The sequence below is a fragment of the Aplidium turbinatum genome, chromosome 12 (assembly GCF_918807975.1).
Source record: "Aplidium turbinatum chromosome 12, kaAplTurb1.1, whole genome shotgun sequence".
Taxonomy (NCBI): domain Eukaryota; kingdom Metazoa; phylum Chordata; class Ascidiacea; order Aplousobranchia; family Polyclinidae; genus Aplidium; species Aplidium turbinatum.
In genome coordinates this window covers 18,573,882-18,594,807 of record NC_137483.1, presented here as the reverse complement: position 1 = coordinate 18,594,807, position 20,926 = coordinate 18,573,882, and the positions used below count along the sequence as shown (strand labels likewise).

The following is a 20,926-nucleotide window of genomic DNA, read 5'->3' as shown; positions in this document are numbered from 1 at the left end:
ACGAGCGCTAAAAAGGTTAAGAAACACTGAGCGTCAACCCTTGTGGTCGGCTGCATAGCCGAGTGGTGAGAACACTGGAACGGCAATCGAAAGGGCGCCGGTTCGACACCGCTCAAGAGCATGTGTCTGTAGCAGGAGACTTAAAGGCATGCTTGAAGGTGGACACGAAGATTGGCTTCCTTGCCTTCCCGTTCACTTAATCTAAATCTTCAACCACCGGGTGTAAGCCTGGATACGACAAACCCTTGTTAACACTGAGAATCCACACTTACAAACGACAGTGCTAGATCCAAATGTAGCAATATCTGCTGCAAGGTTGAACACTTCACAGATCAGAAAAGTAGAAACAAAATTTATTTACACTGATTGGATTGAAGAGAAAAAATAAACACTGCTTAAAAGATTACGGTTTATATTTTGTATGCGTTGTCTTCAAAAACCACTTGCTTTACCACTGCACATTTTGCGATTTATCACTGCACAAATTTGGTTTATCACTGCACAAATTGGTTATCACTGACCCTTAGAATTAGGTATGGTACCGAGAATAGCGACAGCTGATATCAAATAGCCTAATTTGTACCGGTTTGTAGGTCTGCTGGAAAACCATTCCCTCTTTGTTAGGTTATCATTCTTTCCCAAAACATTTTCATTTTGCACAGTTTCTGACAATTTTTCTACCAACCTAACACGTGTTGGTCTTGGTTGAATTGAACATGTTGAGGTTGCCAAAGGAGGGGGTGGGGAGCGAAATTGTTTAATCATCTCAGCTGTTAACTAAACAAAACAATTGTAGTTAATTGGGCCTAAGTTGGAGCTCTGCAACGGGAAAGATGGGCAAAATCATTATAATTGTAGCTGTTGCTCGAGAATGTTGAGATTTTGCCAGGGGGGGCGAGGCCCCCCCTGGCCCCCGGCTGGCTACGGGCCTGTTTATATGCCTCCGCACAAACAAGTTTTACATCATTATTATAAACATTACGATAATTCTTACTTACAAATTCAAAAACTCTATTCATTCTAAAAAACGCTAGTTCAAAAATTAGTGTTTCAAATTCTGGGGTTAGGCTAATAAAATTTCAATAAAAACCTTTATTTGACATGCTGTACTCCCGCAATCCTATAGCAAAAGGTTTTAAATCGCCTTTGCGCAAAGGAAACAAAAACATTTGGATTCCATTTTTTTATGAGTGTTACAATTAGGCTACATCCTGCAATTGAAATGTGCAAACGGTACCCCGTTGTGCAATTTTCGTCGAAAAACAGGTTTCTTAGGTTTCCTAATTTGTATTGAAGCAGTGAAAGGTCTTTTTGCAGATTTGGTTGGGGACAACGAGCTACCCTTAAAATATCTATTGACTTATAAGTTCAGCCAGGACCACTTGGAACTTTTTTTTGGTGCAGTTCGATCAGCAGGTGGTTGCAACAACAATCCAACGTGCCAGCAATTCACTGCTGCTTTCAAGCGACTCCTAGTGAGAAGTCATTAAAGGTGGAAAAGGAAACTGTGTCAGTCAAGAGAATACTGACATTTTGTATTGCTTGACTGACACATGCAATACAGACCAGGGAGAACTTTCTTTAACCACAACATCTTTGGTGAAAAAGTACGATCTGCAGAAGAGGACACCCGCTCAAATGGATCATGATTATGCTGACATTCCAAACATTTCCGTTTTGTCAGTTTACAAAAAAGCTGCAATTTCGTACATTGCTGGTTATGCTGCCAAAATGTGCGTAAAGATAACGTTATGCGCAAGGTGCCGCTTTAAACTGAGTTCACACACTTTACCTGTTCAACCCAGCTTCTTATCGTTTAAACATAGAAGTGGACTTTTTAAACCTTCTTTCAGTGTTGTAACCTATTATATTTGTGAGGAAACTGAATTATGTATTAAACGGTTCCTAACTACCACAGCTGGGAAATTATCTCTTCGTCCAGGCATTGTGGAAGCTATATTGCGGTAGCTGTGCTTGGAAATATAAATCATTCCAAGATATTTACTAATCTCACGGATCATGTGTTTGAATGCACCGTTACCGATAATCACATTTTTACGCTAGTCAAAACTGTGTCCAAATGTTATTTAAAAATTAGGTTTTACCGCATTGGTAAGAAAACCTGCAAGCAAATACAAGGTAAATTGGTTCGTAAAACTCTTAACAAAACAGTACTTTTAAACACCAATAAGCCACTTCCTTTCGACATCACATCAGTATTGGTGAATATTTAATTTGTTTTGATTTTGTTGAGCTATAGGCTACGTTATAACCGCTATAATATAGCGTATCATTCGCTTAGGTTTGATGTAATAAACTGTTTGTTGCTATTTTTACAATAATCATCAGCTCAGCTGTAACGCCAAATTGAATAAGAGTTCTGCAGAACTGCTGGAAATAATGAATTCAGTGTATCATAATATATACGTGCTCTCGCATCGCAGTGTTTTTGCTTTATCTTACAGACTGTAGGCTATGTAATTCTGTGCAATTTAACATATGCTTTTATTAATTTCATAGATGAATAAAACCTCTATTACACCAAAGTTCTAAATAATAGTTAACAAGTTAGTTTTCTGCAGAAGCGCAACCAGCTTAGAAATGTTATCGTTAACAGCGCAGCTTTCACGCGAGTTTGAGACACTAACAATGGCCGACGCCTTTTTTCAATTTCTTCAATCGAGATGCGAGAACCGCAGTCTAGTAGGGTTGCCAGATTGGGCGCTTTTACGCCCAATTGGGCTACTTTTGATTTCTCCAGGCGCCAAAAATTCGCGTTGGGCGCGCTTTTTTGGCTGGAGCCCAATTGGGCTACTTTTTTTTTAAAATATAATGTAACTTTTTATGTAAAAATTGTATCATGTTTAAGATTTTTACCTAATTCGTAGTTATTTCATTGAGGAGCAGCGTTTTGGAGGCCTTGGTCAGGCAGGGTTACCAATTTGGTATTAAGATGCCAATTTTCAAAAATATGCATGTTTAGGCTTTAATATCTGGCAATCCTGGCAATTTAAGCGATCCAAGTTTTCATGAAAATGCAGTGGACATCAGTTCAGTACTTCAGTTTGTTTTTATTTTTGACCATCACAACGAAAAACAATATAGTTCAAATATAGCAGGGGTTTAGAAAAAGGTAGAAGCGACAAAACACGGACGCTATAACGTACATGAAGCCAAGCAGGTGAAGGTGAGGCCAGGTGAAGCCAACGTACATGAAGCCAAAGCATTGTCGGCAGCAGTGGCCGAGTGGTTAGCGCGTTGGGCTCGCAGTCGAGAGCCTGCATGTTCGACTCCAGCCTCCCGCACTTGCTGTTGTTTCTCTGGGCAAGAAACTTTACGATAATTGCCTCTACCCAGTGATCGATTTCGAGTAATGGGTAGTACCAAATTTAAGTCATAAGTAGAGTAGATAACCGGAAACAGACATTGCCGTCGGCTGCAGCGTGGGTCAGGTGTACGTCGGAAGGCGTACACCGATGCATAGCGCTCAAGTCCGCTTTCCCGCAATGCAGGGTAAATATATGACAAACAAACAATCAGTTATGGCATGGTCGCAACACCTTAATAAAGTTTTTGCAAATGTAGAAAGATGAGAAAAAAGGCTAGTGAATTTTTTTTAACAATTTATATCAGTAAAAAAAAAAAGACAAAAAAGATAGTTTCTACATTGATCGACCTTGGTCATTGGTGGATTAACATTCAAAACTGTTGATGGTTTTAGTTCATCACGAAAAGCAATTAAACCATTTTTTGTGTTACTTGGTGTGGTACCGGTAGCCTACTTGTTTGTAGTTATTTTAACAAACAGTTGAGTGAATGCATGGTTGCCAATCTGTCTGAAAGATGTGAATCACTGGAAAAACACCTATAATTTGAGACTGATGATCAAGCGCTCTGGAAGAATTTTGTATAATAACCCATCTCTTTGCTTGGGCTCCAATTTGGGCTCCATTTTAGAACCCCCAAAAAATTGGGCTACTTTTGGGCTACTTTTTGCATAAGCTTGGGCTCTTTTTATATTAACCTCTGGCAACCCTACAGTATAATTATAATAAGATGTCTGTGCCCAAAACATTAAAAAAAATTATTTCTGGCAACACTATTTTTGTTAACTTATTTTTTGCCTGGTAATGGTAACGCCGTTATTTCATGACTCATGATGCAAAGTGTGCAAGTGTTGTGAAAAGGGTGTCAGTTTTTAGCTGTAGGCTATTCAACATGATTTCATTCAAAGGCAAAGCTTTTATTATTTTTTTTAGGGCAATCAAATGGATTAAATTTTTTAGTGTAACTGTAATCTAGTAGGCCCACAGTACAGGTTAGAGGCAAGAATATACTAGAATTTAGATGACAGTAATTTTAGTGTAAAATGTGATGTAAGGTGTTCAAAGGTAGAAAGCTTGTCATGTGCATACTGCATACGGTATATCTAATCAAAAGGAGAAACATTTCCATTTGAAGTAGGCTACAGGACCCGGCATTTAAGAAAAGGCAAGTCAACTGAGTTGTGCAAAGGTGGATAATAAGTGCTACAAGCAAGGGCTCCGGACACTTCCTGAGAGTGGGGGGGTAATTTAAGCAGGGGGCGAGAACGATGTTTTGACGTCGACAGGGGGCTTATTGGATTAATTATCACATATACTTCTGGGAGGTCTCCCCCCAGACCCCTTTCGCAATACTGAAAGCTTCAATTTCTTATACAGCGTCTTAGGCAGCACGTTTTGCGCCAAAGACGCAAAATTTTTGCCTTTCAGCACAATTTAAAATCAAAATTTATTTCAGCGAGTCCAAAATCGCAAGCAAAAGCTCTTTAACATTTGCCACATTTTTGAGGTTTTGAGACAATTTTGTCTGGAAGAAGGGACGTACATAAAAATTCCTCTTTTTATTCTTCCTTGGCTCAAGTCCTCCAAATTTTGCACTTCAGACGCTAAAAAGTTAAATTTAAAAGGTCAAAAGCGTCAAGGTCAAAGCTTTCTATAACTTACGTAATTTACAATTACACGAATACAACGCGATAACCTGTGCCATAACATCCACAGTGAAAGGAAAAGTTTCAGCATCTGGAGTCTAGGCCTACCGGTACATTCAACTCAGAAAAAAATGAAATAAAAGCTAAAATGCATAAACTTTTACAACAACTGAAAATAAAAAAACATTGAAACAACGCAACTGTAGTGGGTTTTGTTCGTGAGTGGTAAAAGTGAAATTGAACAGTTTGTAGCAGTGAAAAACTATGACAACACATAGCGCATTGTAATGCGTATATTTTTGACAGGATATGTAGTTTGGCTTTGTCTTGCGAGTTGAACTTTCCAAGCAAAAACCTCAAAAGTTGTGCAACAAAATGAAAATAAAGCACAAAAGTTTAAAAAATATTAAAAATAGAATTTTTATCTCTACATTAGTGGGGGGTAATTTTGCATTAGTTACCCCCCACTCCAGTTGGTGGGGGGGTAATCACCCCCACGGCCCCCCTTTAACGGAGCCCATGGCTGTAAGTTACTCCTGTACTGGTACCATAGCCAAAATGTCCAAAATTTGCTTTTTACATATATTATATGAATTCTAGGAGCTGGTATATATACAAGTCCCCTCCCCCTCTCCCTCTTGGCAACTCATGACAAAGAAGAATTGACCAAAACATGTGGATTGAAGTATGTGAACAGTAAAGCAAATTTAAAGTAGTTTCACCTATATGTTTGGTTGAGTTTTGTCTTTGTCATGAATTACCAAGGGGGGAGGGGGTGGGACTTGTATACCAGCTCCGAATTCTATTAAATTTGTCATGTGCTTGTGCAAGTACCCTGCATTGCTTCTAGATTTTTTGCTATGCAGACAGATTTTTCCTTCTCGTGATGTCACTAGTTTGAGTTATAATTAGACCAGATGGGGAATTTTATAAACCTTAAGCGAGTAATGTCGGTTTGGAATTGCATGCGGGAAGTGATTTTCTGATGTGTCTGGATTTATTAATATTCAATTGAACACTGAGAATATGTCCTTATAATCTTTGTAATGTAGTAAGTTTAAATTTAACTGTTCTTGAAAATGACTTTGTATATATAATATACAAGTGAAGGCATTTTTTTAGAGATTGCCTCAAAGATGGCGAATACATCTGTGAAGAACTTCTTTAACAGAGCTCGCTTGGCTTGATAAAACTTTCTAGTTTATGAAAGTTGATGTGAGAAGAGACTAACTTTCATGAAAATCAGATTCCATGTAGTGTTGGGCAATATATCGAATTTTCGATACGATATTTATTTCAATATTGTTCAATATTTTAACTATTACAGCCCTACCTCGTAACTGCAAACCCCTACAAAAACGTTGCCGAGGCCAAACGGCAAAAGTTGAAATTGCCTCGGCAATTGCTGTGAACGTTTATTATGAAAAAAAATGTACCAAAACATGTAAAATGAGAAGCGAAAAATATACTGGAGTAGTCTATCACGACCGCACTGTTTGATTTGTTGTGATGTAATAATATCAAAAGTAGCGATAAACCGAACAACGCGATACGCACGCTGTTACGGTAATTCACGTTGAATAACTCACGGGCAGGAAAAGTAAGTTAATTTTGGGTTGATTCAACGTTCGAGTCGGCACAAATCAATTTAATTTTCCCGGCGGGTTATATTGCGTAACAACAATGCCCAATAAGAATTTTACGTTTGTTTTACATTAATTCGACGTCTAGCGAACACAAAGTCTGTTTGATGAAGAACTAGATGTCAGAATCGGAATCATCAGATGCTGTATCGGAGGATGAGTTTGTCGTGTCATCACTGGAATCGGACAAATTAAGAGGCTCATCACTTGGCTGTAAATCTACACTGTCTTCGCCGTTCACAATGAAGCGTCCACGTTTTGCCGCTTTCGTGCTTTGATACCCATTCACACGCCTCTTTCGCAGAGCTCCATCTGGGTGTTGACTAAGGAGCAAATCTATGGATGTGGCATAACAACTGGGAGGAATGTCTAATTGTCTAATCCTAACTTTACAAGCGCTCATGTGGCCTCGGCATTTTTATTGCCAACGCTAATGCGCCACTCATGCATCTGCGCCGGCAATCACCTCAGCAATCCGACACTAATTTCGAAGACTGAGAAGCTCTTTTCTTAATTAGAACAAAAATATCGAAAAGTATCGAAATATCGAGTATTTTTTGAAATATCGTATCGTTTTGTTTTCTTCAATATCATCATCATCATTTTCAGCCTGTGAGAGCCCACTGCAGAGCGTAAGCCTTCCCCTTTTCATGCCAATTTACATGATCATGTGCTAGTTGGTACCAGTATTGCATTGTTTGTCAATGTCGTCCCTCCATCTTACTTTTGGTTTTCCTTTCTTTCTTTTGGTTTCTCGTGGTGTCCATGTTGTTAATTTTTTAGTCCATCTACTGTCCTGATATCTTGCTATATGACCTGCCCAGGACCATTTTAGTTTCTTGATTGTGCTCAATATATCTCGTAATTTTGTTTTATTTCTGATCCATTCGGCAGTCTTTTTGTCTCGCCATGTTAAACCCATCATGATTCGTTCATGTGCTCTCTGCATAGTTCTTAGTTTAAGTGTTAATTTCTTTGTAAGATTCCAAGTTTCTGCACCATATGTAGCGGTTGGAAGGATGCATTGATCGTAGACTTGTTTCTTGAGAGAAAGAGGCAGTTTTGACTTAAATATCGAACTTGCTCTTCCGAAGACTTGCCATCCAAGTGATATTCGTCTTTTGATTTCATCTTCTTTATTGGAGTTGGTTGTAATTTTTTGGCCAAGATATATATAGTGATCAACTTTTTCGATAGTCGCTCCGTCCAAAAGAATATTGCTGTCGGTGTCTGCCAGTTTGTTAAACATAACTTTCGTTTTGTTAAAGTTCTTATGAAGGCCAATCTTTTTGCTTTCTGTATTGAGTTCACTTAGCATTGTTTGTAGTTGTTTAGGTTGCTCAGATATAAGGATAATGTCATCAGCAAAACGTAAATGGTTTATGTATTCAACTATTCACCATCAATTTTGATTCCTTTTTCTTCCCAGTTAAGTTGCTTAAAAATTTCTTCTAAGGTTGCTGTAAAAAGTTTTGGAGATATTGTGTCACCTTGACGTACCCATTTTTGAATCTGAAATGGTTCAGAGTCTTTGTGCAGCCGAATTATAGATGTATTTTTCGCGTAAATGTTTTTGAGAAGTTGAGTGTATGATTGGTCAATTCCCTGTTTTTCCAGTGCTGAAATGACAGCTGATGTTTCAACAGAGTCAAAACGCTTTTTTATAATCTATTAGTCCAAGGCAGAGTGGGATGTTATATTCGTTTGTTTTTTCAATTAATTGTTTTGTTTTCTTCAATATCGCCCAACACTAATTCCATGTCAGTGTGATGTTTTTGGGTAATCCGCATGATTTTGTGGCCATGCTAACTACAGACATGTAGCCCACTACCTGGATTACTATTTAGGGGTCCACGTCTTTTAGGCGTAGACAGCTAGGCGCCGGTCAAATAGGCGCGCACACTGTGGCGTCAGGATATTTAGGTGCGGAGCACTGTGGTGCCCGGTCATTTAGGTGCTATTCCTAGTAAAATCTGCAGATTGTATCAGCTTCTGGAAATGGAAAAAAACGCATTAGATAATGCGCGCTCGCATTAGACAATGCGCACCCGAATTAGATAAAGCAACACGTAGTGTTCAAACCTATAGAAATTTGTTTGTTGGCTGTGTGTAGCACAATAAAATTTGACCTGCTTGTTATTACATCGTATAATTATGTTTCACCATTTACACAAACTTGTTTTTATAGACCACTCCAAGCAAGAATCCAGAATTGCAGCGAAAGATGAAGTGCAAGCAATTTTATCCTGTTCAGTTTATTAAATGGAAGCGATCGCAAGAGTGCAGAGTATCAACATTCTTATTTATAACTACTAAGACTATTGCAGCGTTCTTTTAGTCAAGATATATACCAGTGGAAGATGCGAGCTATGTTTTTCAAAAATTAAAGATTGTATGATATAGAAAATATATATACTGAGTGCTTTTTGAGCAAAGATGTAGTGATGAAAAGTATAGCTTCTTGCTTATGAAACGGCAGTTTATGCGATTCCTTCCAATCGTTGCAGCCAGTGAAGGGTGTCATCGTTGAGGTCTTGTCAGGTTAGCATCTCCAGCAGGGCTGAGAGTGGCACAGTAAAAAAGTATAGCTAACCGCGTGCAAACACTTGTTATTTGTTTGTAAATAGAGTGATTCGTACGATTAGCGTCGGCTGCATAGCCGAGTGGTGAGAACACTGGAACGGCAATCGAAAGGGCACCGGTTCAACACCGCTCAAGAGCATGCGGCTGTGTCTGTGGCAGGACACTTAAAGACATGCTTGAAGGTGGACACGATGATTGGCTTTCTTGCCTTCCTGTCCACTTAATCTAAATCCTCAACCACCGGGTGTAAGCCTGGATACGACAAACAAAAACTAAAAGCATAAGTTAACACTCTGTAAAGCTCAACCAATAGGCCTATAGGCCCTGTGAAGCTCAGATGGTTAAAGCGTTAGGTTAGTTTACCCTTTTGTGTTGACCCAGTCTGACTTGCTGCCTTCACATTATATCATGACAACCATAAAAACAGTCATTTAATTGAGTGTTGAAATTTCAAGCATGAATACAAACGCAAAGCATAATAGCACAGGAAATAATTTGCGAGTCGGAGACGTAGCCGTAAGCAACAGGGAAAAACCATTCATTTCAAAACAGTATTATTTTAGTTACAAGAACAGGCAAACAGTTAAAAATAAGTTAGAATTTATAGGTTTACTGGGCTACGTCACTGACAGTTAATTATCATCAAATATTAACAAAAAAACAGCACTTTTTCAGACCAAATTTTGGGGAATTCCAAATTTTTTTCCAGCACCTCTAATCGAAATACTTCCATTTTTTATCTCATTCAAAGCTTTCTCCATGTCTTCTATTCTCCAGTCTACGTTTCTACTCATCTTGTTTGATGCTAGTCGCAATTAAAAATGATAATTTTGATTAATAATACAATATCAAGCTGCAAATAAAAAAATAATTGAATTCATTCTAATTGTAAGTAAGTTGGGTTTGTTGAAAAAAAATTATAATAAAACTCGCCTAGCTGGGAGCGACTTATCAGATTTTTATACCCTCAAAGTTTTGTTTAGCTGCCTAGCTTCACATAAAGCACTCAAAATGATTTAACTTTAAAGTTACAAAAAAAGATGAATCGGTGACCTCCAGTGTAGTCTTTCACTGTCCAGTTACTTAAGGCACCTAATTAAACGCTCACCAAAGTGCAATTCGTAATTGATGCTATTATTCTGTTTGGAACTGCGTTTTACTTTTACTTGCCTGAGATAACAGATCATTTGATTGATTGATCATCTTCCTCGTGGCTGATCACGTGACTTCACGGTCTTATACGACCCAGCTATCTCCTGTGATTTTTAGCAACCTATATTTACCACTCCTTTCTGTATTAGTCGCATGTATAATGATTTATTGTATAAATAATTGACATCACATTCTTTATAATTTTGCTCCAACTGAACTCTCTCCTCTAATCACACCTTCAATGCGCACACTCTCGGCTTGCTCTTTGCTGGAATGGATTTTTTTTGTTCTATTTCTCTCAAATCGTAGCTGAAGAACTCCCCTTAAACTAAAAAAAAGATTTAATCTCATGCGGTCTTTCTAAAACAAATTTGAGCAAAATTGCCGAAGTCAGTTAGAAAGTTTGTGGCGCGCATTAGCGTTGCGGTTTTGAGTAGCGTAAAATAAAAAGCAGATTGTGACAAAAGCGTAAGTTCATTTGCATAGAAATTTCGTTTGGGAATTCAAGGAAGTATATATTAAATAGTTGTGATTTTTATTTGCTGAGAAAATAGTGAAAAATATTTCTGTGAGGGCAAGCGCGCATTAGCCACTCAGTAGACCGGCGGGCGCATTTGCCACTTTGACTATAACTAAAAAGTATATATATATCAACTAACCCTGCCTTTCCTCTAAGCTTCAACAATTTCTTGTTTTTCATGTTGAGTTTTGTTCAGCTATCGGTACCTGATCCCATATTTAGGCGTCTTTATTAGGTATATAATAGTTCTTCGCATGATATTTCTTCTCGTTCAATTTCATTTTAGCTGTTCCGAAATAGAATTTGTTTAAAGAGAGTTTTGAATTACTTGCAACATTACAGTTACAGGGTGATGTACTATATGGCCTGACTTAGCTCATTAAAAGATAATTTGATGAATTTTGTGGTATGGTCAAAATTAAACATATGTTTCCTTTCAGGCAAGTTCACATTAGAAATCATGTTTGAAGAATTGAATAGATTTATAGGATGGTCTCTGAAATGCCTTCCTGAAAATGAACTGATCTTAATATCAGATAAAAATACAGACGGCTCCTTTCTTCTGCATCACTTTATATCAATGTACTTGAAAGCTGGTGCTAATGTGGTTCTTTTAACAGTCGCACAGTCCTTCAGCCATTACAATGTGGCTTGCTCAAAATTGGGAGTCAACTTGGAACGAAGCAAGAATGAAAACAAATTACATGTTCTAGACTTGCTGGATGCAAACTTGAAAGTTTGTTTGACGTCAGACGATGTGAAAAACACTGATGCATTATTGCAAGGGTTTGAACAATATTCGATGAAGCATTTTTATGAAAAAATTAAAAGTTGTATCAGTACTGATTTTTCAAGCGTGGTAATTTTAGATGACGCTTCTATGCTTTTAAGTTTAGGGTTCAGTGTAAATGACTTAACTAACTTTGTTCATTATATGAAAGTATTAAGCCACACTAAAAAATTCTCCTTTGTAACACTTTTCCACCAAGATGTTGCATCACAAAAGGTGAAACCCTCTCTTTATTTAAACTGCCAGCTGTATTTAACCTATGAAATAATGGTCCAGGGTTTAGATTCTGGTTACTGCAAAGATGTTCATGGTAGCTTATTATTAGCCAAGAAGAGTAAAGACTATAAACAAACCTTAACTAAAAAAGAAATGCAATTCCGCGTCACTGACAAAGCTCTTTATTTGTTTGCACCAGGAACGTCTTCTGCTGTGCTTTAATCGCTTTGTATGGCAGTTTTGAGAAGTGATTAGTTGATGTGACGAATAAATATGTCAAAATTATATATATACTTGAATGTTTTCTATGTTTTAATACAGCTTTTGATGATCATGCTATGTTTTTACATGTTCAGACATCGAGATCTTGAATTAGTCAATTCATTCGTAAGTTTTGTGATCGGTTAGGATATGTTTAAATAGTTTATATATTTTGAAAAACACAGGAATTTTTTCCATAGAAAATTGGATGACTTGACGCTTTAGTTGTAGAATTGAACAACGACGGCTTGATTTGTGTTAACCATGCTACTTTATCTGAACTAATTGAACTATTTATGGTATTAAGTTTTTATTTACACCTGCATGTATTAAACAATGTGTAACAGTTTATACAAATAGGCTCACTGTAGCCTAAAATTGGAAAATTGTTTTGGAATTGTGTTATTGCAAAAAGTTGCTATATTTCAGTGCAAATTGAAGTGCTTGTTGCTTGTATAATTACTAATATTTCACATAAGTTTTTGTGAAAGATTTATGTTATATAGCTTTGGTAGAGAGGTACTTATTAAAAACCATAGACAGACAATCGATAACAACTTAATAACATTGAATTGCATAAGTCAAAATTAATACAGAAATGAAATAGATACATAATTTCAAACGTTTTCAACGCCGAAAACGTTTGAAATTATGTATCTATTTCATTTCTGTATTAATTTTGAATTATGCAATTCAATGTTATTAAGTTGTTATCGATTGTCTGTCTATTTATGTTATACTAGCCAAACTCATAAGCGCTTTCAAAAAATGAGCTAAAGCTGGTTCAATGGTCACTGGTTTTATCTTCAAATTACTGATTTACATCTAAATGTTATTTGAATGCCAAGTAAAGTTATTTTTTCTCAGCTCTGATTATGTTTGTTACTAAGATTGCTTGTTAGTATTATGGTTTGTTTTCGTCCGTTTGTTTTGATACATAAATTTACATTTGCAACCATACAAAAGCTTGGCGTATCACTCAAAACACTTCCACACAAGCAAAAGCTACCTTTCAGAATGGAAGATTCTCTTACTCTTTGCCGGTAAGTTTTTCTTCGAGGAAATACTTCATTTTGAAAGCAGAAAATGCATTGGCCTACTAACACCTTTTTAAGTGTAGTGGTTCCCAGTTATGCTGCTACTTTAGTCAGTCGTGCAATGATTGAAATCTATACAGAATATTTAGAAAGCTATCGTCATCCACTATCTCACTGAAATGTATTAGTATATATATCTTTTATTTTTTTAAATTAATCTGATTGCTTTATCCAACTTACAACAATCCTTTCAACCTGGTTCTGGTTGTAACTTGTAATGCAAATCAGTTTAATCTTCCTACATACATACTGGTAGCTAAAACATCGATTGTTGTCTGCTGTGATCTAGCAATAGTTCTTATCTTTCAACCCCATGCAACACATCATGAAAGAGCACTTGACTTTCTTCTGGAGCCCTCTAGATTTTTCACCGATGCTCTCCAATGACACTGTGAAGAACCACTAAACTCAATCAACCTCAAACCAAAACCGATTGCTTAGCTGTCTAGGATTCAGCTGTCTCGCATGCAAATAACTTTATTTGCATTGATTTATTTAATATATATATTTGATGCGGCATCGGTAATTATACTATTTATCTTTTATAGTTTAATGAACCCTAATGATGCCAATATATCCGGAAATGTTCATGGTGGGACTATTCTTAAGATGATTGAGGAAGCTGGATTGATCGTCAGCACAAGACATTGCAATCATACTACTAACCAGGTTGGTGAAAATTAGTCCTTATGTTGAACTTCATCATCATAGTTATTTGATTCAAGGGTAGAATATGGCAGAAATATATAATGTGTGAATAGCTGCACTAATTTCACTTTTGTTGGACGTGTGAAAGAAACTTCTAGTGACAACCAAATTTACAGTTTTGCTTTTAAAGTTTGTTATGACCAATGCAGTTTGTTGTTTCTTTATACCGTATCCAACTCAATGTTATCACTTCTGAAAACTTCAATACTTCAGTTAACGGAGCAATGTCCAACAGATAAATTGTGAGTCGGATACTCTCCCATAAGCGCATTTTCTACCACCTAGGATCATTTCCTTTCTTGCTCGTATCAAAACATACAGAATATAGAGATTTTGAAATAGCTTACTACTTTGTTTTGATGGTGATGGCACACGGCTAAAACGAAAGCATACGGATAAGTTTGCACCCTTTGGTGCTGTTGGAGTCGGTCTACTGAAGACTGTTGAAACTAGGCATTACGCAATCTTTCGCCAATATATGCTTAAAAACGGACAAATCTGCAATGAAATTATTAATAGTACTTTGTAATGTTGCTGTTATTAGCTGTCTGTTAACCTTTTTTTAGTTTCGTTGACAATTTTGCTAATTAAAAGTTACATGTTACCACATATTTTCTCACATGGCCGATGTATTTTCAGTGCAGTTTTAGCACTGAAATCTACATAGTGCCGCTTGCGACCCACATAGGTAATAGAGATTGGCGACTTGGCGAGTTAAGGCAAGTCATATCCTTTCACAAACAATCCACGTTCACTCAGTGATAACCTTTGGACTTTGGCATACTATCAGTTGAACTCTTAAGAAGTTCATGTATTAAACTCCAAAGTTTCATACCAGAGGTGATGTGTACCATTGTCTTTCTAGCCTGACCACAATGGAGTTATTTGCGCTCTTGTCAGGGTCGAAAGAACTGACTTCATTCAACCGATGTATGTTGGAGAGATTGGCCACCTTCACGCCTTCGTGTCGTTCTGCTCTGATCATTCAGTCGAGGTTAAAGTAGACGTCAACGCTGAGAACTTATTGACAGGTGAGTCGGGTAACCTGTACAAAGTCATACCACATGGTCGACACGTTGGTACGAAGTTTGAAAGGACTTTGATTCGACATCTATTAACAGCATATGCCTGCTGCAATTGTTCATGTGAATTGTGGCTAAGCACTTTAAGAAAGGCTTGAAGGTGGACACCAAAGTTGACATCCTTTTGTTGCTGTGTATTATACTTAATTTAAATAAGCACCAACGGGGCTTCACCCAGGACACGACAAATTGGCTTTTACCGTTAGGTGGCGCTAAGTTTAGATTGGCGTTTTTAAGTTGAGATATGAATGGTTAGAAAAAACAAACTTGGCAGTTGAATATCACTTTATAATATTTAATATAATAAGTAATATACATTTCTAAAGTTTTCGAATGTGGAAATATATATTTCAAGGATTACAATTACCAGTTGCGTTTTACAGTGTTTTTCTTTGCTGAAGTAATCAACATCGACTACAAATCATTAAATTTTCAACAGGAGAGAAACGCTTGACGAACCGGGCTACTTTATGGTACGTCCCTGTCAAAGAGGGGGGCGAGGTCTGTAAGGTGCCTCCGATGACCTACTCTTCAAAGGAGGTTGAGGTAGTCGCTAGGGAGCGCTATATGAAGCAAAAAGAAGAACGAAAAAATTCGATAGGCGTGGCCAGCCTCAACGACGACTGGGTTTCATCGATCGATATTCCTGTCAGAAGTACGGTTGCATGTCGCAATTCATGACTTGTGGATTAACCTGGCTTCTTGATTGTCAACTCTAGCAACTAGTAAAAAGCGCAACTTGTTCCACTATCAAAAAACACCTCTATGTTCCACTTTTCTTCAATTCTTGTGCTGTGTAGTGTGTAGCCTATGTTTTGCTGAATTAAGTGCTTTAAAGCAGTGATTCTCAACCTTTTTTGGCCCATGGACCATATTTTTAAAAATAATATCCGATGGACCACTTTGCTATGTTGACGTCTCATGAACGCCACTATTCGAAACTGTATTGCACATCGGTCAGACAACTCAAGGGCGTGTTCAATCTTAGTCCTTAATAAAATAATACGTAATTAACTAATTAAGTAAACCCTCTTAATTTGCACACTCAATCTTATCTACTTGAATACACATAATTTTAATTTCAAATTTTATTCTAACAAAACATCATGCACATATTGTTTTAATAGAATGGTAATGTCTCAGTTTTGCCTTCTTGGCAACAGGAGTTTCTGACATTTTATTGATTTGAAAACACTGCGGAATACAGTAGCCTACTTCATTTAGCGTCTAAAAAAATATAACATGTGACATTCATAAATCATTTTTTTATCAAGGATTCATAGAACTCTCTGTGGACCAACCGAAATTCCAGGTTGACCACCAGTGGTCCACCTGGACCACGTTGAGAATCAGTGCTTTAAAGTACATATCACAAATCACCATCAAGCCTAGCTAGTGTCACAGTTGAGCTGCTGCCTGATTGATCTGAACCGTGGCCTACGAACCAATTCTCTTTTTTTTTTGCTTTTCCAGGCAGCGAAGAGCATACTGTTGCTGGCGCTCAGTCCGCTTTGATCCACCTTGTGGGCGTTGAGGACTGTGGTCCACACGGCCGCCCTACCGGCGGTGTCACCATGAAATTGATGGATGAGGTAATTACGACCTAGTTTTACACGAAGACAATTTTTTCTTTCGCTTAGTAGTGACTAAAATGGTGGGGAGATTTAATTAAACAAATTGAGTTGAATTCACGTTGTCACTGTTGCTTGTTACCGTAGTTGTAGGTTGTTAATTTTGTTTCTGTAAAGTAGAGTCGTAATTGCGCAACTGCATTCTTCGTTTGGCATGTTGATGCGTCCCTTGAACGTTTGAGATCATCCGCCTTCCGAGTAGTGTGATTATAAACCAACTGTTCCAGCTTTCGAGCACAACAATATGATTGGTTTGTTAAGCCTGGCCCTGGACAAAACAATAATCTTCTTCATGTAAACCTTGTCTTTGCCTTTCACTAGTTGGCCTTATACCGTACTGACTGTGGAAGCAGTTCAGAAAGTGCATTTCCAAGTGCGCATAAAAGGAATTTACAAGTTAAATTTTTGATACAAATACTGTAAACGCTTGACTGTATATCACCTGACCTCAACGTGTAAATAGGTTGCGGGCATATGCGCGGCAAGACATTGCAAGACTAACATTGTCACCGCATCACTGGATACTGTTGACTTCCATGAAAGCATCGACAAAGGTGAGCTGGACTCCCACCGTATGGTTCGGCCATGATATTGAAGACGTTACTTTGTAATAGTACTCTGTCCCGTAGATGCTTTGTTGGTCAACTTGATTTTGGGCGTCATGTGAATTAGGCCTAGTTTCGTCATTTTGCCAAGTGGTTTCCGTTCCAACATATCTTTTGTTTGCTCAACAGGCAGAGCAGGTCACCGCATGCTTTAATTTTTTCTTGAATACCATTGCTGAAGGATACGCGACATTCTGACGCGCATAAATTCAAAAAAGCGTCAGCAAAGCATTGTTTTAGCCGAAAAACTATCAATTTACTGAGACTAGTGTGATTTTTTCATCATGCAATTCACTACAGTAACGTAGAACGTTGTTAACACATTCCTGTGTCAGCAAATCAGTCACTTTTTTACACCGATCCAACGTCTATGGACGTACGTATGCAAATAACCGATGCATAAGATAAACCAATGTATAAAATGACCGATTTGCTGCAGGGATGTCATAAAAGTCTAACAACAAAGTCAATCTGAAATCAACAAAACGAATTATTTGTCTCATTGTTGTTACTAAGTGTTGTTTACTCGTTTACTGATTACTTTACTTTCTACATTGCAGGTAGCCTCCTTCATATACGAGGTCGCCCGATATTCAACAGCCATAAATCTTTGCTGATCCAAGTCATTGTTTTAGTAGAATCCACCAGGAAACGGCCAACAAACTCGGTATTTGTCACAAAGCTTAAACTGTTTTGTATTTGACAATATTATTCATTATTACGATACAATGCCCTCTGTTTAACATCCTCAATCTTCAAGAAGTTCGTCTCAACATGTGTGTTGCTCGGACTCTTCTCACCGTGGCATAGCATTAAACAATCCACCTATGAGTTAGCTTTAACTGAAGTACTTTCGGGGTCAGATGCGCTAAACAGTTATAAATTGAAATGTACCCAGTGTAAGATTTTATAGACAGAAAAGTTACATCATTTCCATTTGTCCCCCTGCATATATATTTTTTTTTGAACAAACGAGACTTCAGAAACAATTGTAATCAATTACTTCCATGATGTGGGTTGGCCTTCCGCCATACGGGGGAGGAGGAGGAGGATAAGGTCGCGTCATGTTATGTTTGACTAACCCTGTGCATGAAGGGCTTCATCAGAACCGAGGTGAGAGTTTTTTTTTCATGTGAGTTTGGTCGATTAGAGGGATGGCATCTGGCAAGATACATGTTTGTCAACTATCGGCGAAATTCAAGATTTGACCACAATTTGATTGCAGGTCTCGCCTACGTCGCTGTATCGCGCCTGCACAGCCTTTTTCACTTATGTCTCTCTCTCGCCGGATAGGAAAACGCTGCCTATCCCTCCATTGAAGGTGAGATAACCGTTATCTGATAACGTACTGTTTAGTGTTTGGTGCTGCAAGGAATACAGCACTTCCCCGTTGTTCTGTCGTTCAATTTGTATACACAAATGTGGGTCGACCTTGTCTATCTCTGATTTAAGTCCTTTGCGTAAACGAGACTAATACGGACAATACTTCGACGAAAGTTTGATAACCACATTTCTATCCTTTGTGTTGCAGTTGAAGTCAGACCTAGAACATATGTTGTTTGAAGAAGGAAGGCTTCGATACGAAAGGCACAAGGCTGCGCGCCAGTCTAGCTCACGTTCCTCACGCAAATGATCATGCGTACTGGCGCAAACAATCACGCGTACTGACGCAAACAATCACGCGTACTGACGCAAACAATCACGCGTACTGATGCAATCTAGACTACAATATCATTTATATGTATTAGGGCTACTTTCTTGTATTAGGGCTACTATATGTATTAGGGCTGTCAGCTGTATTCAAACATAAAAATGCTGTATTTGTGCTGTTTAAATACGTTTCGCTGGAGATGGTGTGTTTAGCTGAAATATCGACCGACTGTGCAAACATAATTGAATTAACTCCTTGCGAATGCCTTGTATTTTACATCGCATATTTCCAGTGTTTTATCAGGCAGTAGCACCTTTCTCTGTATCTTTCAGTGTAATTTTTGTGTTCCGTTCAGGCAGTTACTCGTTTGCAGTGCAGTTTTAATGTTTTGTTATGAACAGATATAACCACTGTAAGTGTGATGTTATTTCAGCGTTTCATTTTTGCCACAATTCGAATAAATTATTCATTTTGATTGGTGTTGAATTTGCTCTTGACACGAGGATCTGAACAAGCTTCGTTTCTTTGGTCCCAACTGGAAGCTAACATGACGCTGTTTGACACGGAATTAGGAGCGGCTGGCTCAGGAATTTCTAGAAGTAGGCTGACTTAACAACAGGCCGATCTGCAAGATTAGCCAACGCTACCACTTCTATATAGCCGAGTGGTGAGAGTCGAAAGGGCGCCGGTTCGATACCGCTTAAAATCGCGTGACTTTCACAAGACACTTCATGACACGCTTGATAGTGAACACAACCAGCGCCAGATTAACATAGTAGCAGCTGCTACGGGCCCCGCGCTTTGTGAGCAAAACATTTTTTTGCAAAAAAAATGTTGAACATAACTGGTAAGTAATTTTTGGTTTGCAAACTGAAATGGCATGGGAGAATATTACAGTTGTAGAATTAAATTACTTAGTCCTTATCCCTTCCTAGCTATTCTAAACTTTAAAAATCGGTAATTTCCACTGGAGGCTGATGCCTGAGTGCTACGAGCCCACGATGCTAGTCCTAGTTGTTTGAGAGAACATTCGACTGTACTGTACACCAGTGAGAAGAGTATCAATCTTGCCGATTGCCTTGGACAGAGTTATGACAACGCGTCCAACATGAGCGGGAAATATAACGGAGGACAGGCACTAGTCAAAAAAAAATTGTGCTGTTGCAGAATATGTTCCATGCTATGCTCATTCGTTGAATTTAGTTGATGTATGCGCTGCACAATCGTGTCCAGAAACAGTTCAGCTCTTTGACTTCGTTGAAAATATCTATGTATTCTTTGCTGCTTCATCACACCGATGGTCCTTCCTGGAGTGTTCAGGTGGTGGAGTGCTAAAGAAGGTCTCCGCAACACGATGGTCAGCAAGAGCTGATGACATTAACGTTATTAAAGAACGTTTTCTTTTCAAGAGCAAAAGGCAGAATGTCGACAGCAGGCAAATGGACTCCTCGAGAAAATAGAGTTGCTCGAAAGTGTAATCTTAGTGTTTTTTAGAAATACAGTAGAATTCGCCTATAACGGCACCTCTAGGGGATTTGCAAAAACTGACGTTATAGCCGAATTGACGTTATAGACGAACTACCGCAAACTATTCCACAACTGTTTTTTGATTAAAGAAAGAGGTGTATAATCCAATCAGGGTTACTGTGCAGTGTGCACCACCAAACTGACAAAAGGCACGCAGAAAATACAGTACTAAACAAAAAAATTGTTTAAAAAAAATAACCTACAGCGAAAGGTACAGGAAATTTACGCAATACAGCTCGTTACATACAGTAGTAGAAAAGTTCATTGTTTATTAGCAAAAAAGGCATTGATCTTGAGCTGTTTCGGTTTTAACACGGATTTGACACAGCTGTAGAGCTGCTTTCTACACGTGATAGTTTTTCACGCGGGAAAAAAAAGTTAATTAGTTTATAGGCTACAGTACTGCACGTACATTGTACAACTGTTGCTTTGAGTTGTTTAAAGGTCAGCTGTAGAGCTGCTTTTTACACGTGATAGTTTTTCACTAG

General features: G+C 38.0%; 2 protein-coding genes across 2 annotated transcripts; both read left to right on the top strand.

Moving 5' to 3' along the window:
- Window positions 1-11,315: 11,315 nt before the first annotated feature.
- LOC145781117 (elongator complex protein 6-like) lies at window positions 11,316-12,972 on the top strand. Its single transcript, XM_082592872.1, has one exon. It carries the CDS (start codon window positions 11,331-11,333, stop codon window positions 12,096-12,098), a length of 768 nt encoding a protein of 255 aa, XP_082448998.1. The 5' UTR covers window positions 11,316-11,330; the 3' UTR covers window positions 12,099-12,972.
- A 36-nt stretch (window positions 12,973-13,008) lies between these two features.
- LOC145780762 (cytosolic acyl coenzyme A thioester hydrolase-like) lies at window positions 13,009-19,386 on the top strand. The gene is made up of 9 exons (XM_082592390.1): window positions 13,009-13,180; window positions 13,783-13,903; window positions 14,808-14,973; window positions 15,464-15,679; window positions 16,498-16,616; window positions 17,119-17,209; window positions 17,821-17,927; window positions 18,486-18,581; window positions 18,792-19,386. Exons 1-9 carry the CDS (start codon window positions 13,044-13,046, stop codon window positions 18,891-18,893), a joined length of 1,155 nt encoding a protein of 384 aa, XP_082448516.1. The 5' UTR covers window positions 13,009-13,043; the 3' UTR covers window positions 18,894-19,386.
- Window positions 19,387-20,926: the final 1,540 nt, after the last annotated feature.